Genomic DNA, 23,751 nt, shown 5'->3' on the forward strand with positions numbered 1-23,751 from the left:
CCTTTCTTCCCTCCTTCTCCTCCTTCCTCCTCTTCTTGCTTTTTAAATTGAGAAATAATTTACATAAAATAAAGTGATCCATTCAACAAGTTGTGATTATTATATATACCCTGTGTGAACCACCACCCAAAACAAGAAAGAGAACATTCCCATTCCCACAGAAAACTTCCCCTTCTCCCTTTCCAGTCAATTTTCCACTATCCTCGTCCCTCCTAGGAGCAACTGATTGGATTTCTCTCACCACAAACTGATTTTGCCTGATTTTGCACTTGCTCTAAATGGACTCGTATGATTTATGTTTTGTGTGTCTGGCCTCTTTAGCCCCACGTTGCAGTTTTGAGACTCATCATGTGGTTGTGTGTATTCATAGTGTGTCCCTTGTCATTGCTGAGTAGTGTTCCATTGTGTGGATATGCCACAAGTTGTTTTTCCAGTCTCCTGATAATGAAGCTGCTGTGAACATTCTTCTAGCACGTGTATGTGTTTTCACTTCTCATCAGTAAATGCCTAGGAATGCGATCTCTGGATCATAGAATAGGTGGCTACTTAACTCCGTAAGAAACTACCGGACATTTTCCAAAGTGGTTGTATCCGTCTACACTCCCGCCAGCGATGTGGGAGTTCCGGTTGCCCCCTCCACAACCTCATGCCCACTTGATACTGTCAGCCCTTTCGATTGTAGACCTTACCTGCACTTTAATGAGAAATTAAGGCTCTGTTGGTGGTTTTCAGATATATAATTGCGAACTGGAAAATGTAGCAGAATTTGAGGGCCTGACAGACTTCTCAGATACATTCAAGTTATACCGAGGCAAGTCGGATGAGAATGAAGATCCTTCTGTGGTCGGAGAGTTTAAGGTGAGTGAGATATGCATGTTGGTCCTGTTTAAAATCCACCTTCCTTTTTTATATAGGCCTAGGATAAAGGACAAGCAGGGTCTGGGGAGGGGCACGTCCTGCAGCCTCTGAGGGATGCTGGAAGGTGCCAGAAAGGAAAAGGGGGAGGGGGAGCCAGAGCACTCTGAGCTGTCTTCGCATCTCCTCCTGCCTCCCTGCTCATGCCAAGCAGCCTTGAATCCTAAGATGCAGTCTCTCCAAGATCTAGTTCTTCTCCTCATCCTACTGCCCCTTCCATGCTTTCAGCAGGATCATTGTGACAACTTCTCACTTGACAGTCCTCGTCACCTTTCTCATCACACTCCTCTCCAGCCTCCATGCAACCAAATCTGATCTTCTCTCTGGACTACTGAAAGGCTTTGCTTGGGTTTCCACAGGCAAGTCGCAACTCCTTCCAAAGGCAGAGCCAGTCTTTCCCAAGCTACATGGTCCCCTGCCTCCCTCCCCCTCACACACTCCACCCTCCTGCCTGGAAGAGCCTCGCCCAAGCCCCGGACACACCTTGTCCTCTCACAAGTCGGAGACTTGGGACAGGCTCTTCTTCCTTCCCTGGATGCCCTTTCTACCCCCTTTGTGGTCTGACAAAGTCCTACTCATTCTTTTAAGCACCAGCTCAAATGTCACTCTCTTTGTCAAGTGTTCCCTGATTGCTTCGGGCAGTGTGACTCACTCCTGCTGTGGGCTCCCACAGGTCTGGGTTCATGCCTCCATGAAAGCATCTTATACATGGAAAGTATCTGTAGTTATAATTGCCCCTCCCTGCAACCATGCTTGGCAAAGTCATGGCAGATGTGCTGCTGCTGCTTCTTAATTCTTTGCCTGTAGCAGACATTGCTAAGGAACCAGAGGATGATGCCCAATGCATGGTCTCAAATCCTTCTCAGTACAGCCTCCCACCAAGCAATCACAAATGGCACAAGAGCCAACCCTATTGACCACCGCTGTGCCAGACGAGAGTCCTTGAGTTCTTTTGTGGGTCCCTAGTACCTGGCACATAGTAGGTGCTTATTCCATGCCACTTGACTGAATGAAGACCGCTGGAACTAAGATCTGTATGTTCCGAATCCAGCTTCAGTGCTTTCTCCTAGTTTCAAGGCAAAATATGTGGCCTCTCCAGCAGGTCTCGTTGGCTCACTCCTTCAAAATACAATTTTTGTGCCCTTACTATATGCCTAGTCCTGTGTTAGGCCCTGGAGATAGGGTGATGAACGAGACCTCATGCCTCCCTCATCCATCTCTAGAAGCTCACGGTCTAGCGAAGGATCTAGACAATAAATCGATTATCTCAATGCAGAGGACAGGGCTGTGTCGGTGTGAGTGTGGGGTTGGATGAGAGCACCCAGAGAACATACCCGGCCCAGGAGCAGTCAGGGAGGTTTCCTGGAGGAAGTGACACCTTTCAGCTGAGATTTGAAAGGTGTCACTTCTGAAACAGATTTGAAAGAAGTTTGCCTGGGAGTGGGAGGTGGAGTACAGAGGTGCTACAGGAAAAGGGGAATCACTGTTGGTATTTTGTTGGCTTTAAAATGTAATTATTGTTATTCCTATCTTCAAAGAATGTGCAGGATTTCACTCTTTCTCACCACCACCTCGTCCATCACACTGGCCTGTGTTCTCCTCTTGACTCCCGATTTCTGCTGTGCTCTCTCTTCTCCCCTGTGAGCTCTCAAGTAATTACTTGAGAATCATTTCACTTTCCCTACTGGAAATATGCAAAGTGCAATATGCATTATTTCTTCCACAAAAGACAGCGTTCCATCCCTCAATCCCACACCCCTGTGAGGGGAGGAGACTTACCGGGAGCCCTCTCTCTGGGCCACCCAGGGCCCTGTGAGTCCTTCTGTCTCTCCCTCTTAGGGCTCCTTTCGGATCTACCCTCTGCCGGATGACCCCAGCGTGCCAGCCCCTCCCAGACAGTTTCGGGAATTACCTGACAGCGTCCCACAGGAATGCACGGTTAGGATTTACATTGTTCGAGGCTTAGAGCTCCAGCCCCAGGACAACAATGGCCTGGTAAGAGTTTGGGTGTGGGGCCTTCTCCTGTAGCGAGATAATTACAGTCATCAGCCACAATAATTGTCTTGTTCTTTCTTTCTGGGCGTCTGTTATCTCACTAGGGGAAAGATGCTCCATCAAAACAATGTATTCAAGAGGATTGTCCCCATGGGGATTTATCTAAGAGCTTGCAGGGGCTTAAGGTCCCCTGGTTCATCCTTCTCATTTTACAGGTGTGAGCCAGGACTCCCCCCGCCACCACTCCTGCACCCACACAACTGGCTGCATGCCACCCAAAGGAGAGCACTGCTCCCTCGTCTTAGGCACAGGGGTGCCATGGCGGCCACCTTGTCATCAGCTGGGAGTGGGTGTGGAGGCGAGCTGAGTCTGTCCCTGAACTTGACTTCACCTCGTGTCCTATGATGATGTAACCTCCCGTCTATTTTGTCCCCGCAGTGTGACCCTTACATAAAAATAACACTGGGCAAAAAAGTCATTGAAGACCGAGATCACTACATTCCCAACACTCTCAACCCAGTCTTTGGCAGGTAATGTGCATTCTTCAATGTTTTTCTGGCCTTCATTTCTCCACGGAACATGCGTGGAGACTCTAATGTGTGTCCAACCTTGTCCTAGGCCCTGTGATTGTGAACTAGATAAACCTTCTAGACAGGAGAGCAGGTAATAAATAGATAAACCCAAAATAAAAGGATTTCACGGAAGTGAAGAAGCTTGGTTCTGATGGCGTGCAGGGTAGACAGGCAGCGTTAGTACTGGTGTTACAGGAGCACAGGCCGGTTGGAGTTTTTCTGGGGACCACCCTGTCACCTGGCTGTCTGCGGAGCTGTTTATATAAAACATCTCAAAAAAAAATCTCACAACTCTGAGGTGCCATTATTATTCCTATTTTTAATTTTTTTTTTTTTAAACGGAGTCTTGCTCTGTCACCCATGCTGGAGTACACTGGCGTGATCTCGGTTCACTGCAACCTCCGCCTCTCGGGTTCAAGTGATTCTCCTGACTCAGCCTCCCAAGTAGCTGGGATTACAGGCGTGTGCCACCACACCCAGGTAATTTTTGTGTTTTTAGTAAAGACAGGATTTCGCCATGTTGGCCAGGCTGGTCTCGAACTCCTAACCTCAAGTGATCCTCTCGACTCAGCCTCCCAACATGCTGGGATTACAGGCATGTGCCACTGTGCCCACCCCATCATTCCTATTTTATAACAGAGGAAACTGAGGCACAGAGAGATGCAGTGTTTAATGTACTTAGCTGTTAAGAGAAGAGTGAGGGCCGGGCGCAATGGCTCACACCTGTAATCCCAGCACTTTGGGAGTCTGAGGTGTGTGGATCATAAGGTCAGGAGTTCGATGCCAGTCTGGCCAACCTAGTGAAACCCCGTCTCTACAAACAAAAATTAGCTAGGCGTGGTGGCACATGCCTGTAATCCCAGCTACTCAGGAGACTGAGGCTGAAGAATTGCTTGAACCCAGGAGGTGGAAGTTGCAGTGAGCTGAGATCGCACTATTGCACTCTAGCCTGGGCAGCAGAGCAAGACCCCATCTCCAAAAAAAAAAAAAAGAAGAGTGAGGATTTGAACTCAGACCATCTGACCCCAGTATCTGTGTGGCACACCATGGTCTGATTTCCATCTCCATGTCAAACTTATTAGCTGCTCAGGGCAGGGATTACCAACCCAACTGTATAGGTGAAGAAAACAGGGCTCCCAGAGCTCTATTAATAGGGGTGGTGGGGTAAGTGATAGAGCCGAGATTTAGCTAGAAATTCTGCTGACTCCAAGCCCCAGGCTTTTCCAACCACCTTGGTGATATTTCACATTTGTGGCAAAGCCATCACCTGTAGAAAAATGTTCTCTGTCTGAGACATTTGTGAAAATGATGTTTTGTTCTGAGAACCTTGCTGAGTGAGAGAATACTGTGTTCTTGTTTGCTGCATGGCATATCTTTTTATTTCTGGCTTTATTATCTTGCCCATACGCTTCTTTTCTTCTTGAGTTTGTCAGTTTGTAGCCTTACGGGTTCTTTCTCTGTCATGTGTCACACACACATACCTGCGCACACACCACCCCCCCGCGAGCTGCACACCCAAGGCCATGCGCCCGGGCCAGGGAATGGAAGTAATCCTCTGGCACCGCAATCTGATCGTTTTCCTTTTCTTCCACTGATCCAGCCCCGAGGTCTAGACAGGAAAAGGCACGCAGGGCAGGAAGGAGGGCTCCTGTGAGGGAGACAGGGAAGCAGGGAAAGCCAGCTTTGAAGGGAGAAAGGCAACCCTGTCTGAATTGCTCGTCTCAGAGGAGCCAGGCACAAGCTTAATTAAGTGGCAGGAAAAGTCTTGCTCGGAGGCACCCTGGAAGGAAGCGGTGCTGTCAGGCTCTGCTAGGCCCATCGCTGTCTGGCAGGTGGGCAGACTTCCCCTCATCCAGCAGGGTGGAGCCAAGGAGACGCCGGCTCTGCAGCCCCTCAGATGGCTCCGGTCCATGGCCTCGGTCTTAGCGGGTAGCTTTCTTCTCTGCAGACACTCTTGGGGACTCTGGAACAGGAATTCAGAAAGGACCAACCTTTCCTATGTGCGTGGCCATTACTCAGAGTCCTATCCATCATGGCAGATCGCCTTTGAAAGAATAGCAGTGTCTTCCGCAGGATATTAATTGATGTTCCAAGGAAAAAATATATTCCTTAGTAAAACCAAGACACTTGGGTTTAAAAAGATTATAATTGCAGGACTTCTCAGAACCTTTAGTATGTCCAGAAGAACTGCAAAAGAAGCAGTTCTCAACTGTATTTGACTGAAGAATTCTTTCTCCCAGAGACCACATACGATTTGTTTCCTGGAATTTGGGATTGGAAATGTGCTGGTTTGGGGCACATGTGGGTAAGGCGCTTCATGTGTCATGACTCAAGCACCTTTTCTCACATCCGTTTTCTGCTCAAATGGATCAACATTCCTGGCTCTTTGGGCAGGAACCAGTCCACACACCAGAGTGCAAGGAGAAGGGGAGGAGGCAGAGAGGAGGCCTCTCACAGCTTCTCCTTCAACAGAATGTATTGAACACCTTCTCTGGGATGAGTCCCTCTGTGGACAGTGCAGATTACAGAACCCAAAGCCCGCCCTCTAGTGCACATTGCTCACCCACCACAGAAGCACTGTCTGACTCTATCTTCATCTCAGAAGTGTGTACATCTTAATGTGGGTTCTCTAGAAAAGCCTTAAAGAACTGGAGCCGGCAGGGCGCGGTGGCTCATGTCTGTAATCCCAGCACTTTGTGAGGCCGAGGTGGGTGGATCACTAGGTCAGGAGATCGAGACCATCCTGGCTAACACGGTGAAACCCCGTCTCTACTAAAAATACAATAAATTAGTCAGGCGTGATGGCGGGCACCCGTGGTCCCAGCTGCTAGGGAGGCTGAGGCAGGAGAATGGCGTGAACTTGGGAGGCTGAGCTTGCAGTGAGCCGAGATCATGCAACTGCACTCCAGCCTGGGCAACAGAGCGAGGCTCTATCTCTTAAAAAAAAATAAAAATAAAAAATAAAGAACTGGAGCCAAGGGCAGACCCAGAGGGCCTGGGAGGAGAGGGGGAGCCTTCGGGGCGCCCTGCATATCACAGCCTGTGGTAAATCGCACTCACTCTCCTCCCCTGTGCTTCTGTGGGCTGAGTCAAAGATGCTCCATGGGGCAGTGGTCTCTATGAAGGCAGAGGAGGGAACCTAGCAGGGGCACAGTTATGGAGGGTACTTGTGCCTTACTCATCTCTGAGCTGGGTAGAGGTGCTCCGGTGAACAGCTAATGGGCATGTGATGATAAAGTTAATAATATAATAATACATCATTATTATTATACTGGCATTGGAGCAATGCACTCCTGCCAAATGCTCTCTAAATATTTCTTCACTTGACCCTTATAGCGACACTGATGGGAAGTGTTATTATCACCACTTTACAGATGAGAAAACTTAGCACAGAGAAGTTAAGTAACTGGTCTAGAGTCCCACAGCTGGTAAGCAGCAGAGGTAGGATTTGAACCTAGGCATTTAAAGCCCACAGGTTTCCTGAGCAAGCATATGTTCTCTTCTTGTTCTTATTTCTAGTATGTGCTATTTATCAAGCCACCCACCACCACCCACCCTGATTATCCTACTCAGATGTCCTCCATCTGAGGACATACCATACCACACATGGCCCCGGGGAATTCTGTGCACAGAGCACGGGTTTTTGTGAGGTACCCAGATGGATCGTGAAGATTCTGACCTTGCATTTGTTTATTTAGGATGTACGAACTGAGCTGCTACTTACCTCAGGAAAAAGACCTGAAAATTTCTGTCTATGATTATGACACCTTTACCCGGGATGAAAAAGTAGGAGAAACAATTATCGATCTGGAAAACCGATTCCTTTCCCGCTTTTGGTCCCACTGCGGCATACCAGAGGAGTACTGTGTGTAAGTTGCTTTGACCGTACAAGAGGCACTTTGCTGCCTCTGACACTGGCACCCGAGGAGGCCTAGGCCCTCTACCTTAGCGCCTTCCTTCACTGAGCCACTGCTCCTGTCACTCAGTTAGGTACGGATTTCAATCACAGGATTATTTTAGGGAATCTTAGGGCCGCCTCATGAACCCCACTCACATCACAGTGTGTGTAAAATGGTGGCAGCTGGAGCAGTGCCATACACTGGGGAATGGCACAGGTGGCAGCCCAGAAGACCAGTTCCCTTGCTACCCCTCACTGAGCCCCTCCTGGATGTCAAGGACTGAGGGCTGGCAATGTTTAATAGCAAGGATTCCCTGCCCTTGGGAAATAGGGATTCTCTGCGCCTTGTACTTAATTTTGTGATGTCCCTTTTCTCCTGCCTGCTATACAGTGTCTTTCCACAGTATCTGATGAGACATAGCTTGCAATTTCTAGTTTATGAGTTTGCCTATTATGACTCAGTGATCTCAGTCAAACTCCTCACTTTTACAGAGGAGGAAACTGAGGGCTACATACATGTTAAATAAATAAATACATCTGTTTCGCTGAGGCCAAAATAGCATATGGATTTTTAGGACTCTGAAATAGATTTCTAGGCCAAAGTCGGAGTGTAGCGCAGATTTCCTGCTCCCACTGTATGGGAGCACCTAAGAGTCCACGAGCATGTGTGTGTGAATCCGAGAAGCACCTGCAGGCTGCTCCATAACTCCGAGCCATGTGATGCTCTTCACAGTTCTGGAGTCAACACCTGGCGAGATCAACTGAGACCAACACAGCTGCTTCAAAATGTCGCCAGATTCAAAGGCTTCCCACAACCCATCCTTTCCGAAGATGGGAGTAGAATCAGATACGGAGGACGAGACTACAGTTTGGATGAATTTGGTGAGCACCTAGCTGTAGACTGTAAACTTGTACAAAGTATAGTAACCCATATATATTGCTTGGTTTGGGGGAGTGAATAGACAGAGCCAGTACCCTAATTACACCACGAGGCTCTGCACACGTGACACTATCTAACAACACTAACAACAGCCACATCAGAGTTCTGCTGTCTTGTCAAGTGTCAAAGTGGACACATTTTCTTGTCTGTCTTATGTTTTACTTGCCCTTTTTAGATTGTAGCCATTAGAGTTTTACACAAAGTACTAGTAATGAACTAATTTCCATGTAATGCATAATTTGCTCAAAAATGCCCAGATGGTAGTGCAGGAATTTCCCTTCCAGGTTTATTCCATCATTTGTTCCATCCCTTCTCCCAGAAGCTTCAGGGATGCTGTGGTTGGCTTGAAGAGCCTGCTACGTTCCCATTTGGCTCATGTCCAGGCTTGGGGTCTTGCTCTTTCCAAGCAGCAATTTATAATACGGCCTGTCCTGATGCATCAACAGCTAGCCACACTGTGACAAAGACTGCAGTAAGCATCACAGAGCATGCGAACTGTGCTTCCATATTTTGCATGGGGGAGGGATACCCAGAGGGGGTGGTGGCAGGTGCATGGGATATCCAGGGGGAGCTGAACAAAGGTGCACAGGAAGAAAAGTGCTTTCTGCTCCTCAGCTTGATTCATGACATTGTAAAAAACTATGTTTTCAGGCCGGGCACAGTGGTTCACACCTGTAATCTCAGCATTTTCGGAGGCCAAGGCAGGTGGATCATTTGAGGTTAGGAGTTCAAGACCAGCCTGGCCAACATGGTGAAAGCCCATCTCTACTAAAACTACAAAAAAAAAAAAAAAAAAAAGAGCTAGGTGTGGTGGCATGCACCTGTAATCCTAGCTACTCAGGAGGCTGAAGCATGAGAATCACTTGAACCCAGGAGGTGGAGGTTGCAGTGAGCCAAGATCATGCCGCTGTACTCCAGCCTGGGTGACAGTGAGACCTTGTCTCAAACAAACAAACAAACAAACAAAAAAACCTATGTTTTGTCTTTGCATTTTAAAGAGGACTTGGTATCAGGGATGATTAGATGTTTACGAAATGTTGATGCTGCTAACATGTGAACTTGCAAACAGGATTGGAAATAAATTGGGAAGCATCATGGTCTGATGGTTAAGGGTAACCCCAAACAGACAACTCCCCTGTCATGGGGATTGTTCCAGTTACTATTGATGTATAACAGATCACCCCAAACTTAGTAACTGAAAACAACCATTTGTTTTCCTCACCATTTTGGGCGGTCAGGAGTTCAGGATGGGCTCAGGTGAACAGTTCTGGCCGAGGCTGGCCGTGAGCTTGTGCCACAAGAGTAAATACAGAACGCTCCCACTCGCCAGATCTGGCGTTCTGGTCCCTTTGCTCTTGGCAGTCCACAAGTTACGTTTGAGACTGGGTGGCTCATCTCCTGAGGTTGCAGTCAGATGTCGGCTGAGGCTGCAGTCATCTGAGAGCCCTGCTCGGGGGGAGCCATCAGGTGGCCCACACACGCAGCTGGCAGTTGTGCCAGCTCTCGGCTGGGGCTGATGACCAGAGCACCCACACAGGCCTTTCCAGCATGGCAGACTCTGCGGACTCGGGCTCCTTACAAGTGGATGGTGTCCCCCAGAGTGGGGGTCCCCAGAAAACCAGGCAGGAGCTGTGTGGCCTTTGTGTCTAAGCCTCGGAGTCACACAGCATCTTTTCTCCATACTTTAGTGTTTGACTACGTCTCCAGATTCAAAGGGAAATGACACAGACCCCACCTCTTCATGGGAGAAGTGTCAAGAGAATCTGGGGCCTATGTTTTCAGAATACCACAGTGATGGCCGGGTGCGGTGGCTCACGCCTGTAATCCCAGCACTTTGGGATGCCGAGGTGGGCAGATCGCTTGAGCCCAGGAGTTCAACACCAGCCTGGCCATCATAGCGAAAACCACCCTCTACTAAAAATACAAAAATTAGCTGCGTGAAGTGGCACATGCCTGTAGTCCCAGCTACTCGGGAGGCTGAGGCGTGAGAATTACTTGAACCCAGGAGGCGGAGGTTGCAGTGAGCCGAGATTGCGCTGTTGCACTCCAGTTGGATGACAGAGCGAGACTGTCTCAAGAAACAAAAAACCAGAGTACCACAGTGATGCTAGCTGCTGTAAAAATTGAACCTCCAAATGTCCGTGTTCTAACACAAAAGTTTATTTCTCATTGATTCTAAGTAGATATTCCTCCAGGTAGGTAGCTGTCTTTCAAGCAGTGCTCCATGGACCCAGGTCCCTGCCATCTTCTAGCTCTGCAGTTCTTCAGTGCAGGAGTCTAAGGCTGCTGTTCCTTTTTGCAGTCGGAATAAAAAGGCATATAGAGACTCCTACCCACAAGGGATTTATGGGCCAGGTCCGGAGGGGATACACATGTCACTTCTACCCATGTTACCCTCTGGCTGAACTTGGTCACATGGCCTCCTCTAACTGCAAGGGAGGCTGAGAAACAGGCACGCCATGAGCTCGTGCCACAGAATTAAATACAGAATGCTCCCGCTTACGCGTTCTGGCATCCCGGTCCCTTGACTATCGGCAACCCGCAAATTAGGTTTGTTACTGGGTGGGGCAGGGCTCCTGGTCAGTTCTGTCAACTCTTCCTTCACAAGTCAAAGTCTGCATGTTGGCACTGCCTGTCCATTTTGGCAAAGTCTGGGATGAAGTGCTGGAAGCAGCTCCAGGCAATCTGGCTAAACTATTCCCAAATACTCATTCCTGCTTCAATGCCGCTTTCCATTGCAGAAGCCAACAAAATCCTGCACCGACACCTCGGGGCCCCTGAAGAGCGGCTTGCTCTTCACATCCTCAGGACTCAGGGGCTGGTCCCCGAGCACGTGGAAACAAGGACTTTGCACAGCACCTTCCAGCCCAACATTTCCCAGGTAAAGGGCCTCCCCTCCCTTAAAGACCATTATCCCTGCCCCAAATGCAATGGCAGTAGTTGACGTGTTTGCCCCTTTTATCTTCTTTGAATGCTTTTAGATGTACAGAGATAGAAATGAGATTCAAATTAGTGTCATATCAAAGGGGAATATTTTGTAAGAATGTCCAGGTAACTCTCTAAATCCAGAAAGGAGATTGGCCATGACTCAGACCAAACCAGAACCAGGGTCTCTCTGTCTCATCTCTGTTTCTCTGGGTCTATTTCATCTGCCCTCTTGCTGTGATCACCTTCCTATGAGTCCCAGTATTACAGAGAGTCCTCGAGCGCTTGTGTGTTGTAATGCGGCCCCATCTATTTCTGAATGCATAGGGATTCGTTGCCCAAACTTGGCCCCCTTGCCAACCATGGGACCACTCAGCTCCAGCGAGGTGGGCAGGGTCTGGGAAAGTGATTGAGCTCAGCCCAGTTCAGGAGGTGCCATCTGAGACTACAGTATCAGGGAGGCAAGGACCATGTGGATAGCGATGGGGGACATTCCACTCCCAGAAGATGGAGAGCAGTTTCCACAGAAGCAAAGCAAGACATGGCCACTGACAAAATAATCTATGTGGAAGCTTGTTATAATAAAGATGTCCAGGTCATGTCTGCAGAGATTTGGATCCAGTAGGTCTAGGGTGGGTCCAGGAATCTGAATTTCAACAAGTACCTGAAGAGGTTCTGATCACACTTTAAGAAATATTAATCTAGGATGGGCAAGGTGGCTCACACCTATAATCCCAACACTTTGGGAGGCCGAGGCGGGTGGATCACGAAGTCAGGAGTTTGAGACCAGCCTGGCCAAGATGGTGAAACCCCACCTCTACTAAAAATACAAAAATTAGCTGGCTGCGGTCGTGGGTGCCTGTAATCCCAGCTACTGGGGAGGCTGAGGCAGGAGAATTGCTTGAACTGGGGAGGCGGAGGTTGCAGTGAGTCATGATCACACCACTGCACTCCAGCCTGGATGACAGCTAGACTCTGTCTCAAAAAAAAAAAAAAAGATTAATCTCATGATGCTAATATTGTTGACCCCGACAGCAAAACTGTGGACGTGCTGATTGCAAAAGGGTTGGCCTGGGCTTTCTAGGTTGTTTTGTCACTTCCTTCTTGCTTTTATTTTGTTCTACATTTCCATTTCTTCCTTTCACCAAAGAATCTATTCCTCCTTCTTTTTCTCCTCTTGCCCTTTAGCTGTATAAGGAGTTTCAAGAAATGACAGATTGAGGAAGATTTATCCCTGGGAATCCACAAACCCCCATCACTTCTGCCTACAGCATTAGCCACAGACTGTGACTGGGTTTGGGGAGACACTGGACGCCTAATACTCTGTAGAGTGCTTGATGAATTGTAGAGCCCTGAGCCCTACAGATTAGTTGGAGGAGCGTCGGATCATAGTAAAATATATCCCTTTTCAAGAGCTGCACTTAATGTATTTTGGTCACAATGCATTAGGAAGCCAATCTAGTGGTTTCCCTGGCAACTTTCTTGAAGATCAGTTTGTTTTTGTCTAAAGACAGAGTCTACAGAACATTCAAAAACAGTTTGAAGAATACAAATTGGTTTGTACGGTTGATATAGTTTTTTCATGGCATTCCTGACCTGTCTGGAAGAACATTCGAGTCAGATGGATGGGCCCAGTCTGTGGCAGTCAAAGAGCTGAGCAGGACCTCCCCAGGATGGCAGCACAAATGTCAGTCCAGGCTTTTACCTCCCCTTCCTGCTAGCCACTTACCTGGTGGTGGGCACCAATGAACCAATGGCCAGGAATCCTTACCTTTTGGGAACTATAATATTATCATTGTTTGAGCTCCTGTTTTGAAAATGCCATGTTGTCAGTTTTCCTTGTTGTAAGTTTTCCTTTTACAAAATTTAATACCATTTTCACTAACTGCATTCATTACTTTTTGTATTTTGAGGTAAGTAGAGAAACACTTGGGTATGGCAAAATGGAGATTGGTGTCAGGTGGGCAATGTGATGGATAGAATGACAGCATGAGAACTGCTAAAGATGAAGGACCCAATTTTAAGTCATTGTAAGAGGGGGTGGGTGTGTGCGTGTGTGTGTGTGTGTGTGTGCATGTGCATGCCTGCATGTGGGGTGTATGTGTGGGTATGTTGGGATTGGGTTAGTGATGGGAAGTCTGCAGTTTTATTAACCAGGTGAGACCCAGACTATGATATAGGTGGACATGTGCAGCCATCAGAGACCCCTGGGTGAGAATGGAAAGTGGGTGGCCCAAATGACATTGTACATACAAGATTAATCTTGGTTTGCTGTCTTCCACTTCTTGCCTTCCATATGGACTAATAAATTAGAGGGACTAAAGAAACAGTTTCATCTAAGAAATATGAAAGAAAATTGTGGCTTCTGCTACCCATCATATAACTTCAGTCCTCTTTTCATTTTCAAATGGTTTAGGGAAAACTTCAGATGTGGGTGGATGTTTTCCCCAAGAGTTTGGGGCCACCAGGCCCTCCTTTCAACATCACACCCCGGAAAGCCAAGAAGTAAGTCATCTTGAGACCCTGCTACATACACTGGGCTGGGAACTTGGTCCAGGACCAGAAAAAAAGTACCTTCCAACTGTGCTTCTTGCAGATACTACCTGCGTGTGATCATCTGGAACACCAAGGACGTTATCTTGGATGAGAAAAGCATCACAGGAGAGGAAATGAGTGACATCTACGTCAAAGGGTGAGGTTAGCACACAAGAGACTTTGCCAAGCTCAGGGAAACAGACTCTCTCCTTTGTGAGTTTTCATTACTGAATGCGCCCAAGATAGGATTCTTGGTTTTTTGAGGCTATTTTATCTCATTAATGTGATCTACTTAGGTAGCTCCTGGAAAGCAAAGGGGAGAGAATAGAGAAAGAGAGAGTGAGACCTGTATGGACTTTGTTTATGAGCAAAGCTATATAAGGATTATAAGAACTGATAAATATTTATTTGTTTCCTTTTTGACAAAGTGGATTTTTTTTCAGTTTCTTGAGCAGATTTATTATTTCTGGGACTTTTTAGCCATGTAGTTTCTTTTTATTCCCCTTTGATACCCTGAATAGCCTTTGAGACACAAGTAAAGCTTCCAAAATTTCATTTTCTACATACTGTATTACCAGAAGCCCATGTCTATGGAAAAGAGGAAATGTTCACAGATTTCAAAAGAAGTCATTTATTCTACCAACCTGCACTGAATGCCAGCATCCAACATGTCCAGGGTCATTGTTGTTCAATATTCTCTTACTTGCCTAATTCAATTTCAAATCATCTGTGTGGATGCCTTGATCATATGCCTCAATCATAGATGTTGCATGCAGTACAGCATAGTGACTAAATTCTGGTACTTTCCCTGCTGGCTGGGCAAGGTAGTTAGCTCGCTGTTCCTCATCTGTAAAATGGTGATAATGATTATTCCTCCTTCCCAGGGATATTCAGGTGATCCAGTTATTCAAAGCATTTAGGACAGCGCCTGGCAGATAGTATTGTTGCTGTTCCACGTGGACTGAGTTTGGTTCCTTGATATATAAAAGATAAGACTTGTGACATTTAATATATTCATAAAGTCAGAATAAACTTTCACCTATATAATCCCATGTGGCCTTCAATCAAAACTTTGTTAAAGATATAATTAGTATCATTTAGGTTCACTGTAAACAGGGAATGTTTCATCAAGTTCTTCATTATTCTTTCTCATTTTGGGATCTCATTACCATTCTCTACGGAAAACTAATCAGCTAATTATATATATGCAAATTTATTTGACTATCATAAGCATTATTTTTTTTTTCAAATCGAGGAAACAAACTCAAGTAATTCTGAACTGAGAGAAAACTCCTCTAATCAGAGAATAAAGCTCAACTTAAAGTACTTTGAAAAATGTGCAATAAAAATCTAAATACGATATGTGAAAAGATACTAGACACAGCTGGGTATTGTATTACATATCAAGCTGTACATACATGCACACAAATACATATACCTAGAGGAGCTGTTTGACTTGTCTTAAAGTATGAAAAGATTTATGTTTAAAATTAAATGTGAAAATTCACAAGAAAAGAGAGGAAGAGCTGTAAGGGTGAGCAGTCTAGGACAGGATGATGGTGACCCTTAGGGGTGGGTCAGGAGGTGAGGCCACTAAGGTCGTGACCAAGAGAACATGAACTCACCTCGATGAGTTACCTTAAAAATTAATAGTCAAAACTGGGCATGGTGGCTTATGCCTGCAGTCTCAGCTACTCATGAGTCTGAGGCAGGAGGATCACTTGAGCCCCGTAGTTTGAAGTCCAGCCTGGGCAGCATAGTGAGAATCTGGTTCTTTAAAAAGAAAAAAAAAAAGTTAATAGTCAAAAGGAATCTTTCAACTTATTTATCTAGTCAGTTAATTGACTAGCAAAAAGAAAAGTACTGTAGTTGATTGATATTAATACCACTACTAATAGTAGGACTTAATATTTTCGAGTGACTTTGCAGTCTCTATGGTTGAGGCAGAGTAACAGGTGTGGACTTTGCAATCAGACTGACCTGGGAATCATGTCAGTTCTGGGCTATGTGACCTTGTGCAAGTTAATATATTCTCTCTGAACCTCAGTTTCCTCTTCCACAAAGTGGAGATAGTCACACAGTTGTTGGGAAGAATAAAATAATGCATGGTACATACCTGGTTCACAGAAGATAACCTGTGAGTTAAAGGTGTCCCCATTCACACTCTGCCCCTGCTAAACCATAATCTTTTCTGTCTTCGTGTCGACCATGTGAAGGGAGCACATATCATTAATCTTGTTTTACAGATGCGAGATGAGGCTCAGAGAGTTTTTTCCAGCCAGGCCTGCCTCCTACCAAGAATCTGTATCTGTGGGGTCCAGGCATCAATATTTTAAAAATGTCCCCAGTTGATTCTAATGTGATTCTAATGTGCAGTTTCGAGAACCATGCACTCTCTATTGCTTTGACAGTGTAAAATCGAATGTTACCCCCTGGTTTCAAACTAGAAGTCCTCCCAGTAGCAACAGCTTCTTCTCGGGCACACTCATTCATTCGTTCCTTCAGTAGGTATTTATCTAGTGTCTGCTATGTGCCAGGCACAAGCAGAAGAAAACTTCTCGAACGTTAAAAGTTAAGATGTTAGTGAAATGAATGCTCATAGATATGCATGTGGAAATAAGAGCTGACATCTTCCTTGCCAGCATCATTAATATTATCATAGTGAATTTAAGAATAATTTATAAAAAGGAAGCTGTAAGATTACTTGATTTGTGCTTCTTTGGTCTGCTTAAGTAAAATATGGGAAAGGAAATGCTAAAATTTTGAGGTAACTCATATTCATTTAACCTATCAGCAGTGCTGACAGACACTGATGAGTTATAGTTGTGAGGACTCAAATCATAGCCAGCAGGCTTCAATGTACCCAAAATAGAAGCTACATTGTTGATGTTTTCCAGAAAATTTCACCTTAGCCCTGTTAACTGAAGTCTAAAGGGTTTCCTGCTTTGGTTTTAGAGGGATGATATTTTATTTGGTCACAACCTGTGTTGGATGCAATAGAGCACCTCCCCTCCATAAATCACCCCCAGCTCCGTAGATAACTGGAATCTGCCCAAGAAAAGTGCATTCATTCTCCTGCTCTTCGCTCCCCTAATTACTGCACAATTTTGCGGCTACGTGACTTGTCAATCACGTGAAGCTAAGTCTATTTGCCTCTGCCTTTCAGCTGGATTCCTGGCAATGAAGAAAACAAACAGAAAACAGATGTCCATTACAGGTCTTTGGATGGTGAAGGGAATTTTAACTGGAGATTTGTTTTCCCGTTTGACTACCTTCCAGCCGAACAACTCTGTATCGTTGCGAAAAAAGTGAGCTCTGAAATATGCCAGTGGGAAGTGGGTATCACGGATCTTCCTTAACTCAAACTCATAGAAGGCTGGAGCTGCTCAGGATCTCGGACGTCACTGAGTCTGGCTCCTTTTCAGTAGAGATGGGGAATCTGCCACCTTGATACTGGTCCAAGGTCACACTGCTAGGACAGGTGTTTGTGTAATTAGGAAGCATGAGGAGCACAACTTTCTTTCCCCTCACATACTGGTGGTGCGGTGAAGGATAAAGGGGAGAAGTAATGGTTTTGTATTAGTATAAACAACAACCCAAGTGTGTTCTTTATGTGACAGGGAGACTGACGTCTTCCCAGGCTAGGCAGAGTCAAGCAGAGGCCCGGTATTAAAGTGGGTGTCCTTCCTTATTAAACCTCCACGTCTGCTTTACCTCCTTCTGAGACACCGCCGTGAGGGCTCAGGGCCCTCCTGGTCTTAACTAGCTAGACTTTCAGTTACAGAACTCAACTCAAACCGGCTGACACCAGAAAAGGGATGTATTGGTTCACATTACCAAAAAGTCCAGGGGTCTGCTGGCTTTAGGCCCGTCTGGATCCCGCGGTGAATCCAGATGATGACTTTAGAAATTGGTCTCACGCTCCCCGCTCCTCCGCCCCACCCTCCTCCACGGACTCACGGTGGCAGCCCCAGGTAACATCCTGTCCTCCCCTCTAACCTCAGCAGAAAGAGAAGAGCGAAGCCCTCATGGGGCCAACCAGAGTTCTGGAATTGGGCCTCAGTGTCTCTGCCTTTGGGGGTCATGTGCCTATCCCTGAACCAACCATTGTTGTCCAGGGATGCTCTGATTGTCCAGGCTCCAGAGTTAGAGACAGAGGCAGCTTCTCTGAAATTTGGGGGAAAGGGGAGTCCGCTAAGGAAAAGCTGGGTGCCCTCATTCCAATAAAGGGGGTCTAGAACCTGCATAGTCAATAATAACAGATGTCTTCCATAGATGCCCTGTTCCATTCCTGCCTCCACATTCTCTCAGCTTCCCCTAGCTCTGCCTGGTCACCTCCTCTCCCCACACCTGATCAGAATGTACCAGCCACCAGCCCTGTGTCACATTAGGCCTACCCTCTGCTGGCTCTACTCAGTGCTAATGCTGTAGTAAGCACTGTTTTTTGTTTTTTGAGACAGAGTTTCACTGTTGTCACCCAGGCTGGAATGCAATGGCACAATCTCGGCTCCCTGCAACCTCCACCTCCTGGATTCAAGCAATTCTCCTGCCTCAGCCTCCCAAGTAGCTGGGATTACAGGCATGCACCACCACGCTTGGCTAATTTTGTATTTTTAGTAGAGATAGGGTTTCTCCATGTTGGTCAGGCTGATCTTGAACTCCCGACCTCAGGTGATCCACCCACCTCGGCCCCGCAAAGTGCTGGGATTACAGGTATGAGCTACCGCATCCAGCCAGTGGGTGGGTTTTCATACCAGTGGGATGAATGCCTTCAAAGGGGGCCTTTTTTTTTTCTTTTTGAGACAGGGTCTCACTCTGCCACCCAGGCTGGAGTGTAGTGGTGCACTCATGGCTCACTGCAGCCTTGACCTCTTGGGCTGAAGCAATCCTCCCACCTCAGCTTCCCTGGTAGCTGGAACTACAGGCATGCATCACCAAGCCTGGCTAATTTTTATATTTTTTGTAGAGATAGGGTTTCACTTTGTTGCCCAGGCTGGTCTCGAACTCCTGGGATCAAGCTATTCTCCCACCTTGGCCTCCCAAAGTGCCAAAGGGGCTTTCAAGAGGCACAGAGGCTCAATGTGACATCAAAAATGCATACTTTCAGATGGTGTGGCATCAGGACTGATGGCGGGGATCAGGCCTTTAGGTACGGTTACCTTTCAGTTTACCCACATCTAGGGCTGGACCTCCCCATACCCTGTGGTGCTTGGAGCATGATCCTACCCAGGACGGTCAGGCAGCAACAGACAATAGCAGAGTGGGCTGCCCAGTCCCTCAGAGCCAGGCTCTCTGAGCCCTGCAAAGGAAAACATTCCTGGAATATGAAAAACAAACAACCCAGTGATCTTCCTTCAAATTCATGAAGCACTGGGAAATTTCCTTTCTACTAGGACCAGAGGAACTTAGGTGTACCTGAGCTGAAGAGATGTTTAATCTTGGCTAACATTGAGGCAAGGAGAAGCAAGAACTTGCAGGACAGTTACCTAGTCCTCCTTCGACTCTACCTCTAGTATGAGGATCTGAGGGTCTTAAGTGACCACAAGCAAACAAAAGCCAGTGGTATTTTTCTTTCTTCTTTCTTTCTCTGTTCTTTCTTTCTTTTTTTTTTTTTTTTCTGAGATGATAGAATTTCACTCTGTCACCCAGGCTGGAGTGCAGTGGTATGATCTCGGCTCACTGCAACCTCCACCTCCCAGGTTCAAGTGATTCTCATGCCTCAGCCTCCCAAGTAGCTGGTATTACAGGCATGCACCATCATACCTAGCTATGTTTTGTATTTTTAGTAGAGACGGGGTTTCACCATGTTGGCCAGGCTGGTCTCAAACTCCTGGCCTCAAGTGTCCTCAGCCTCCCAAAGTGCTGGAATTACAAGCCACTGCACCCAGCCCAGTGGTATTTTTCAAAGGCCAAAAATCCCAGGACATTCTAAATCTGCACTGAGAAAAGAGTAGAATCTGGGCCGTCTCCTTACCCCCACGTAGAATGAGAGCACACTCAGACATCTGTGTGGGTGGGGGGTGGGGGGTGGCTGGAAAGTTGCTAAGCAGAAGTGACACCCCAGTGGGTGATAACTGTGGGCTGGCCTAGAATGCCTGGCCTTAGGAGGATAATCTAAATAGGACATAGGGGTCTTTGGTGGGGAGATGAGTCACTCTCCAACCCCCAGGTGGCAGCAGGAAGTCACACTGATAGGGACATGGCAAGAAATCTTTGGGAAAAGCCTGGGACATTCTTTCAGTTGCCCAGCTTGTGATTTCCTGTGCTCTCCATACAGAAAAAGTGGAAGGATTTAGGCCCAAGGGAGTGTCAGGGTGGGGGGTGCAAAGGCGAGAAAGGCCCCCGCTTTGATGCTGTCTTAAGGAGCCAAAGGTGAGTGTTTCAGAGTCATCATGATCACCTGGTGTGTCCATGTTTCTTTTCGTTTTAGGAGCATTTCTGGAGTATTGACCAAACGGAATTTCGAATCCCACCCAGGCTGATCATTCAGATATGGGACAATGACAAGTTTTCTCTGGATGACTACTTGGGTAGGGCTTCCATTTGGATCATTGCTTCTAAGAAACTGTACTTGGAATTAGTGAGGTCAATGAAAACTTGGAAGCAATTCTTTAAATCTTCAATACTTTTTGGTAATGGGGGCCTGGTGGGGGATAGGGACATACCCACTGCTTGCATGAGCTCTTGGCAGTGTGGCCTGACAGTGAGTACCATCCCTTTTCAAGGGCTCTGGTGAGGGTCTTACACCAGCTCCTGTCTGTCTGTGGAGACTCAAATCCTGTTTCTGCAGGAGGATGCCACACTCCTATATCTACTTTCAAACCAGCCACTCTCTCCTCAGCACCTGGGAATCAGCTCCTAGCCTCCTCAACCTGCTCCCAAGTTACCAAGGTCCCCCAATCCCCCAGCCATTGCTCCTGTCTTCTGTGGTAAGGGCACTAGTTCAATGCACCCTCAGCCCGGGCCCCTCCCTCTCCTGGCGCACTCCTCCCTCGCCCCCCATGGCACTGTGCTCTCCAGATTTTCACTCTTCCTGGCTCTGGCCTTGTCACATTAGCCAGCCTTGTTTCTGCATCCCACTCTATTTTTTAATTTTTTGTATTTTTGGAGACAAGTCTCTCTTTGTTACCCAGGCTGGAGTGCAGCGGCACGATCATAGCTTACTGTAACCTCAACCTCCTGGGCTCAAGAAATCCTTCCCCCTCAGCCTCCTGAGTAGCTGGGACTACAGGCGTGTGCCACCACACCTGGCTAATTTTTTTTTTTTTTTTACTTTTTAGTACAGATGAGGTCTCACTATGTTGCCCAGGCTGGTCTTGAACCCCTGAGCTCAAGCAATCCTTGCACCTCAGCCTCCCAAAGTGCCAGGATTACAAGCATAAGCCACAGTGCCCAGACTCCCACTCTTTAAATACAGGCCTTCCCTGAGGTTCTTCTGCTCTCCTCCAACCTGCCAACCACCCCTTCCAGGGATTTACCCACTCTCACCTCAGTGGAAGGTCATGCTTCAACTCTCACCTTTCCGCAAAGTGTGGCTCCTAAACCAGGATGTGTAGCCTGTGCTCTCAGAGTACCTGTGGTACAGTCAAAGGAAATCATTGAGGGTCATTCCCGATTCCTGGCCAGAACCCCCCACCCTTATACCTGGCGGGGAACTCGCCTGTACTGTGACTGAAATCTCACTCAGCATCTCTTCCCTCACCTCACCCCTGCTCTCCTCAGGAACTTATTTAGCAGCTCACGACCCCTCCATTTCCCCAGCCACCCAGGCGAAAGCACCCAGAGTCCTCTGTAGTTTTCCTCCTCTCTTTTCCCCCATGCCCCGCCAGCCACTCCATCCTACAATGTCATCTGTTTTATCACGCACACTTATTTTCTTAGTCCTGTGATCTCTGCCACTTGCCAGTTGAACCTCACTTTCTGCTAGCCACATGTTACAGTAGCCCCTGACTGGTCTCCCTGTTTCCACGCTGCTTCCAGGGGTCCCTCCTGGCAGAGGAAACACCCGCCAAAGGTTGTATCTTATTTATCCCTTTTCCCTGCACAGCACTTAATGCAATGGTTTTGACTTAGTGCTTAGTAAGAGGTCAGTAAACAGATGAGTATGCAAGTAGGCTTACATAAAGCAAATGGATAGTAAATTCTAGGCTAATAAAGGGTTTGCCCTTGGCTTTGTTTGTTGAGACAGTCTCTCACTCTCTCGCTCAGGCTGGAGTGCAGTGGCACGATCTAGGATCACTGCCACCTCTACCTCCTGGGCTCAGGAGATCCTCCCAACCTCAGCCTCCCAAGTAGTTGGGACCACAGACACGTGCCACCAAGCCTGGCTAATTTTGTGTATGTTTTGTAGAGATGGGGTTTTGCCACGTTGCCCAAGCTGGTCTCAAATTCCTGAGCTCAAGTAATCTGCCCACCTCGGCCTCCCAATATTGCTGGGATTACAGGCATGAGCCACCATGCCTGGCCTTCCTTTGGAATTTAAACAAAACTGTCAGACAACAAATAAAGAGAATGACTGTTTCTCAAAATGCCGAGTGAGAACATAACCAAAAGGAGAGGGGAGACAAAAGCAGTCACAGGTCAAGAAAGTCTAAGGTCACGTGTCTTATGGGTCCACTATATGCTGAAGGGCCGTCCCTAAGTCTGACAGTTTAAAGAGAAAATGCCACAACCTCCCTGTTGCTCTTTGCTGCCACTACTGAAGGTCAGACTCTTGCCCCAGTCATCCATAGACTTGACCCCACATCACACTCACCATTTTCTGGAGGAAAGGGCTCACAGGAGTCCCCAAGCCCAAAACACACTTTTCCCTAACTGTGGAAGTGGTACTAAAGAGTTAATGCGGCCGGGCGTGGTTGCTCATGCCTGTAATTCCAGAACTTTGGGAGGCCAAGATGGGTGGATCACCTGAGGTCAGGAGTTCAAGACGAGCCTGGCCAACATGGCAAAACCTCGTCTCCATGGCAAAACCCCATCTCCACTAAAAATCAAAAATTAGCTGGGCATGGTGGTGCACACCTGTAGTCCCAGCTACTAGGGAGGCTGAGGCATGAGAATCGCTTGAACCCAGGAGGCGGAGGTTGCAGTGAGCCGAGATCACATTACTGTATTCCAGCCTGGGTGAGAGAAAGAGACTCAGTCTCAAAACAAACAAGAGTTAATGCCTCACATTATAGAAGGGACAATGTGCTTCTCCAGACACTCTGATTGAGGCTAGGAGTCTCAGTTCCTGGTGAGGATTTTCTTTTGAGTCGTGTTCCTTCTCAAGATTCTGTTTCTGAGGTTTTACTAGGAGAGTCTTGGATGTGCACATTTCATGCAGCATCCTGTGTTGGTTTGTTTTGTTTTTTGTTTTTTGGGTTTTTTTTTTTTTGAGACAGAGTCTAGCTCTGCTGCCCAGGCTGGAGAACAGTGGTGTGATCTCTGCTCACTGCAACCTCTGCCTCCCAGGCTCACGCGATTCTTGTGCCTCAACCTCTTGAGTAGCTGGGATTACGGATGTGTGCCATCGTGCCCAGCTAATTTTTAGGAGAGACGGGGTTTCACCATGTTGGCCAGGCTGATCTCGAACTCCTGGCCTCAAGTGATCTGCCCACCTCGGCCTCCCAAAGTGCTAGGATTACAGCTGTGAGCCCAGCCAGCATCCTGTGTTCTAAGCACCTATTGTCTTGACCCAAAGCCAAATGACCTCTCTGCTCAGGGCAGCTCAGAACTAAAAGGAAAACATTTCAGATCCAAGGGCCTTGAGTTGAGTGAAAATTGTGTCTGTAGGAATTTCATTACTTTTAGTTTAAAGAACTCTGTTTATGCTCATGTCTTTGAGAAAGAAAACAGGAGATGCTGTACAGCTGATGGCTATTTCTTCGGCCATTTTCCATCCTAACTGGAAAGACTTTAAATGTCTGCCAGGCCCCCTTTCTCTAACTCACCTTTTACATGTTCAAAATCACTGCATGCCTCTCTCCGGACAA

General features: G+C 47.2%; 1 protein-coding gene across 2 annotated transcripts in view; it reads left to right on the plus strand.

Moving 5' to 3' along the window:
* MYOF (myoferlin) overlaps window positions 1–23,751 on the plus strand; it is a 179,663-nt gene that overhangs the window by 149,461 nt on the left and 6,451 nt on the right. For both annotated transcript variants that reach the window (XM_011988472.1, XM_011988473.1), the window contains 10 exons: window positions 733–858; window positions 2,755–2,910; window positions 3,349–3,440; window positions 7,181–7,351; window positions 8,114–8,262; window positions 11,062–11,201; window positions 13,662–13,750; window positions 13,842–13,937; window positions 16,947–17,088; window positions 20,211–20,310. In XM_011988472.1, the coding sequence (XP_011843862.1) occupies window positions 733–858; window positions 2,755–2,910; window positions 3,349–3,440; window positions 7,181–7,351; window positions 8,114–8,262; window positions 11,062–11,201; window positions 13,662–13,750; window positions 13,842–13,937; window positions 16,947–17,088; window positions 20,211–20,310 (1,261 nt within the window). The remainder of the gene's footprint in view (window positions 1–732; window positions 859–2,754; window positions 2,911–3,348; window positions 3,441–7,180; window positions 7,352–8,113; window positions 8,263–11,061; window positions 11,202–13,661; window positions 13,751–13,841; window positions 13,938–16,946; window positions 17,089–20,210; window positions 20,311–23,751) is intronic.

Source organism: Mandrillus leucophaeus, unplaced genomic scaffold (assembly GCF_000951045.1).
Source record: "Mandrillus leucophaeus isolate KB7577 unplaced genomic scaffold, Mleu.le_1.0 Scaffold331, whole genome shotgun sequence".
Lineage (NCBI taxonomy): Eukaryota > Metazoa > Chordata > Mammalia > Primates > Cercopithecidae > Mandrillus > Mandrillus leucophaeus.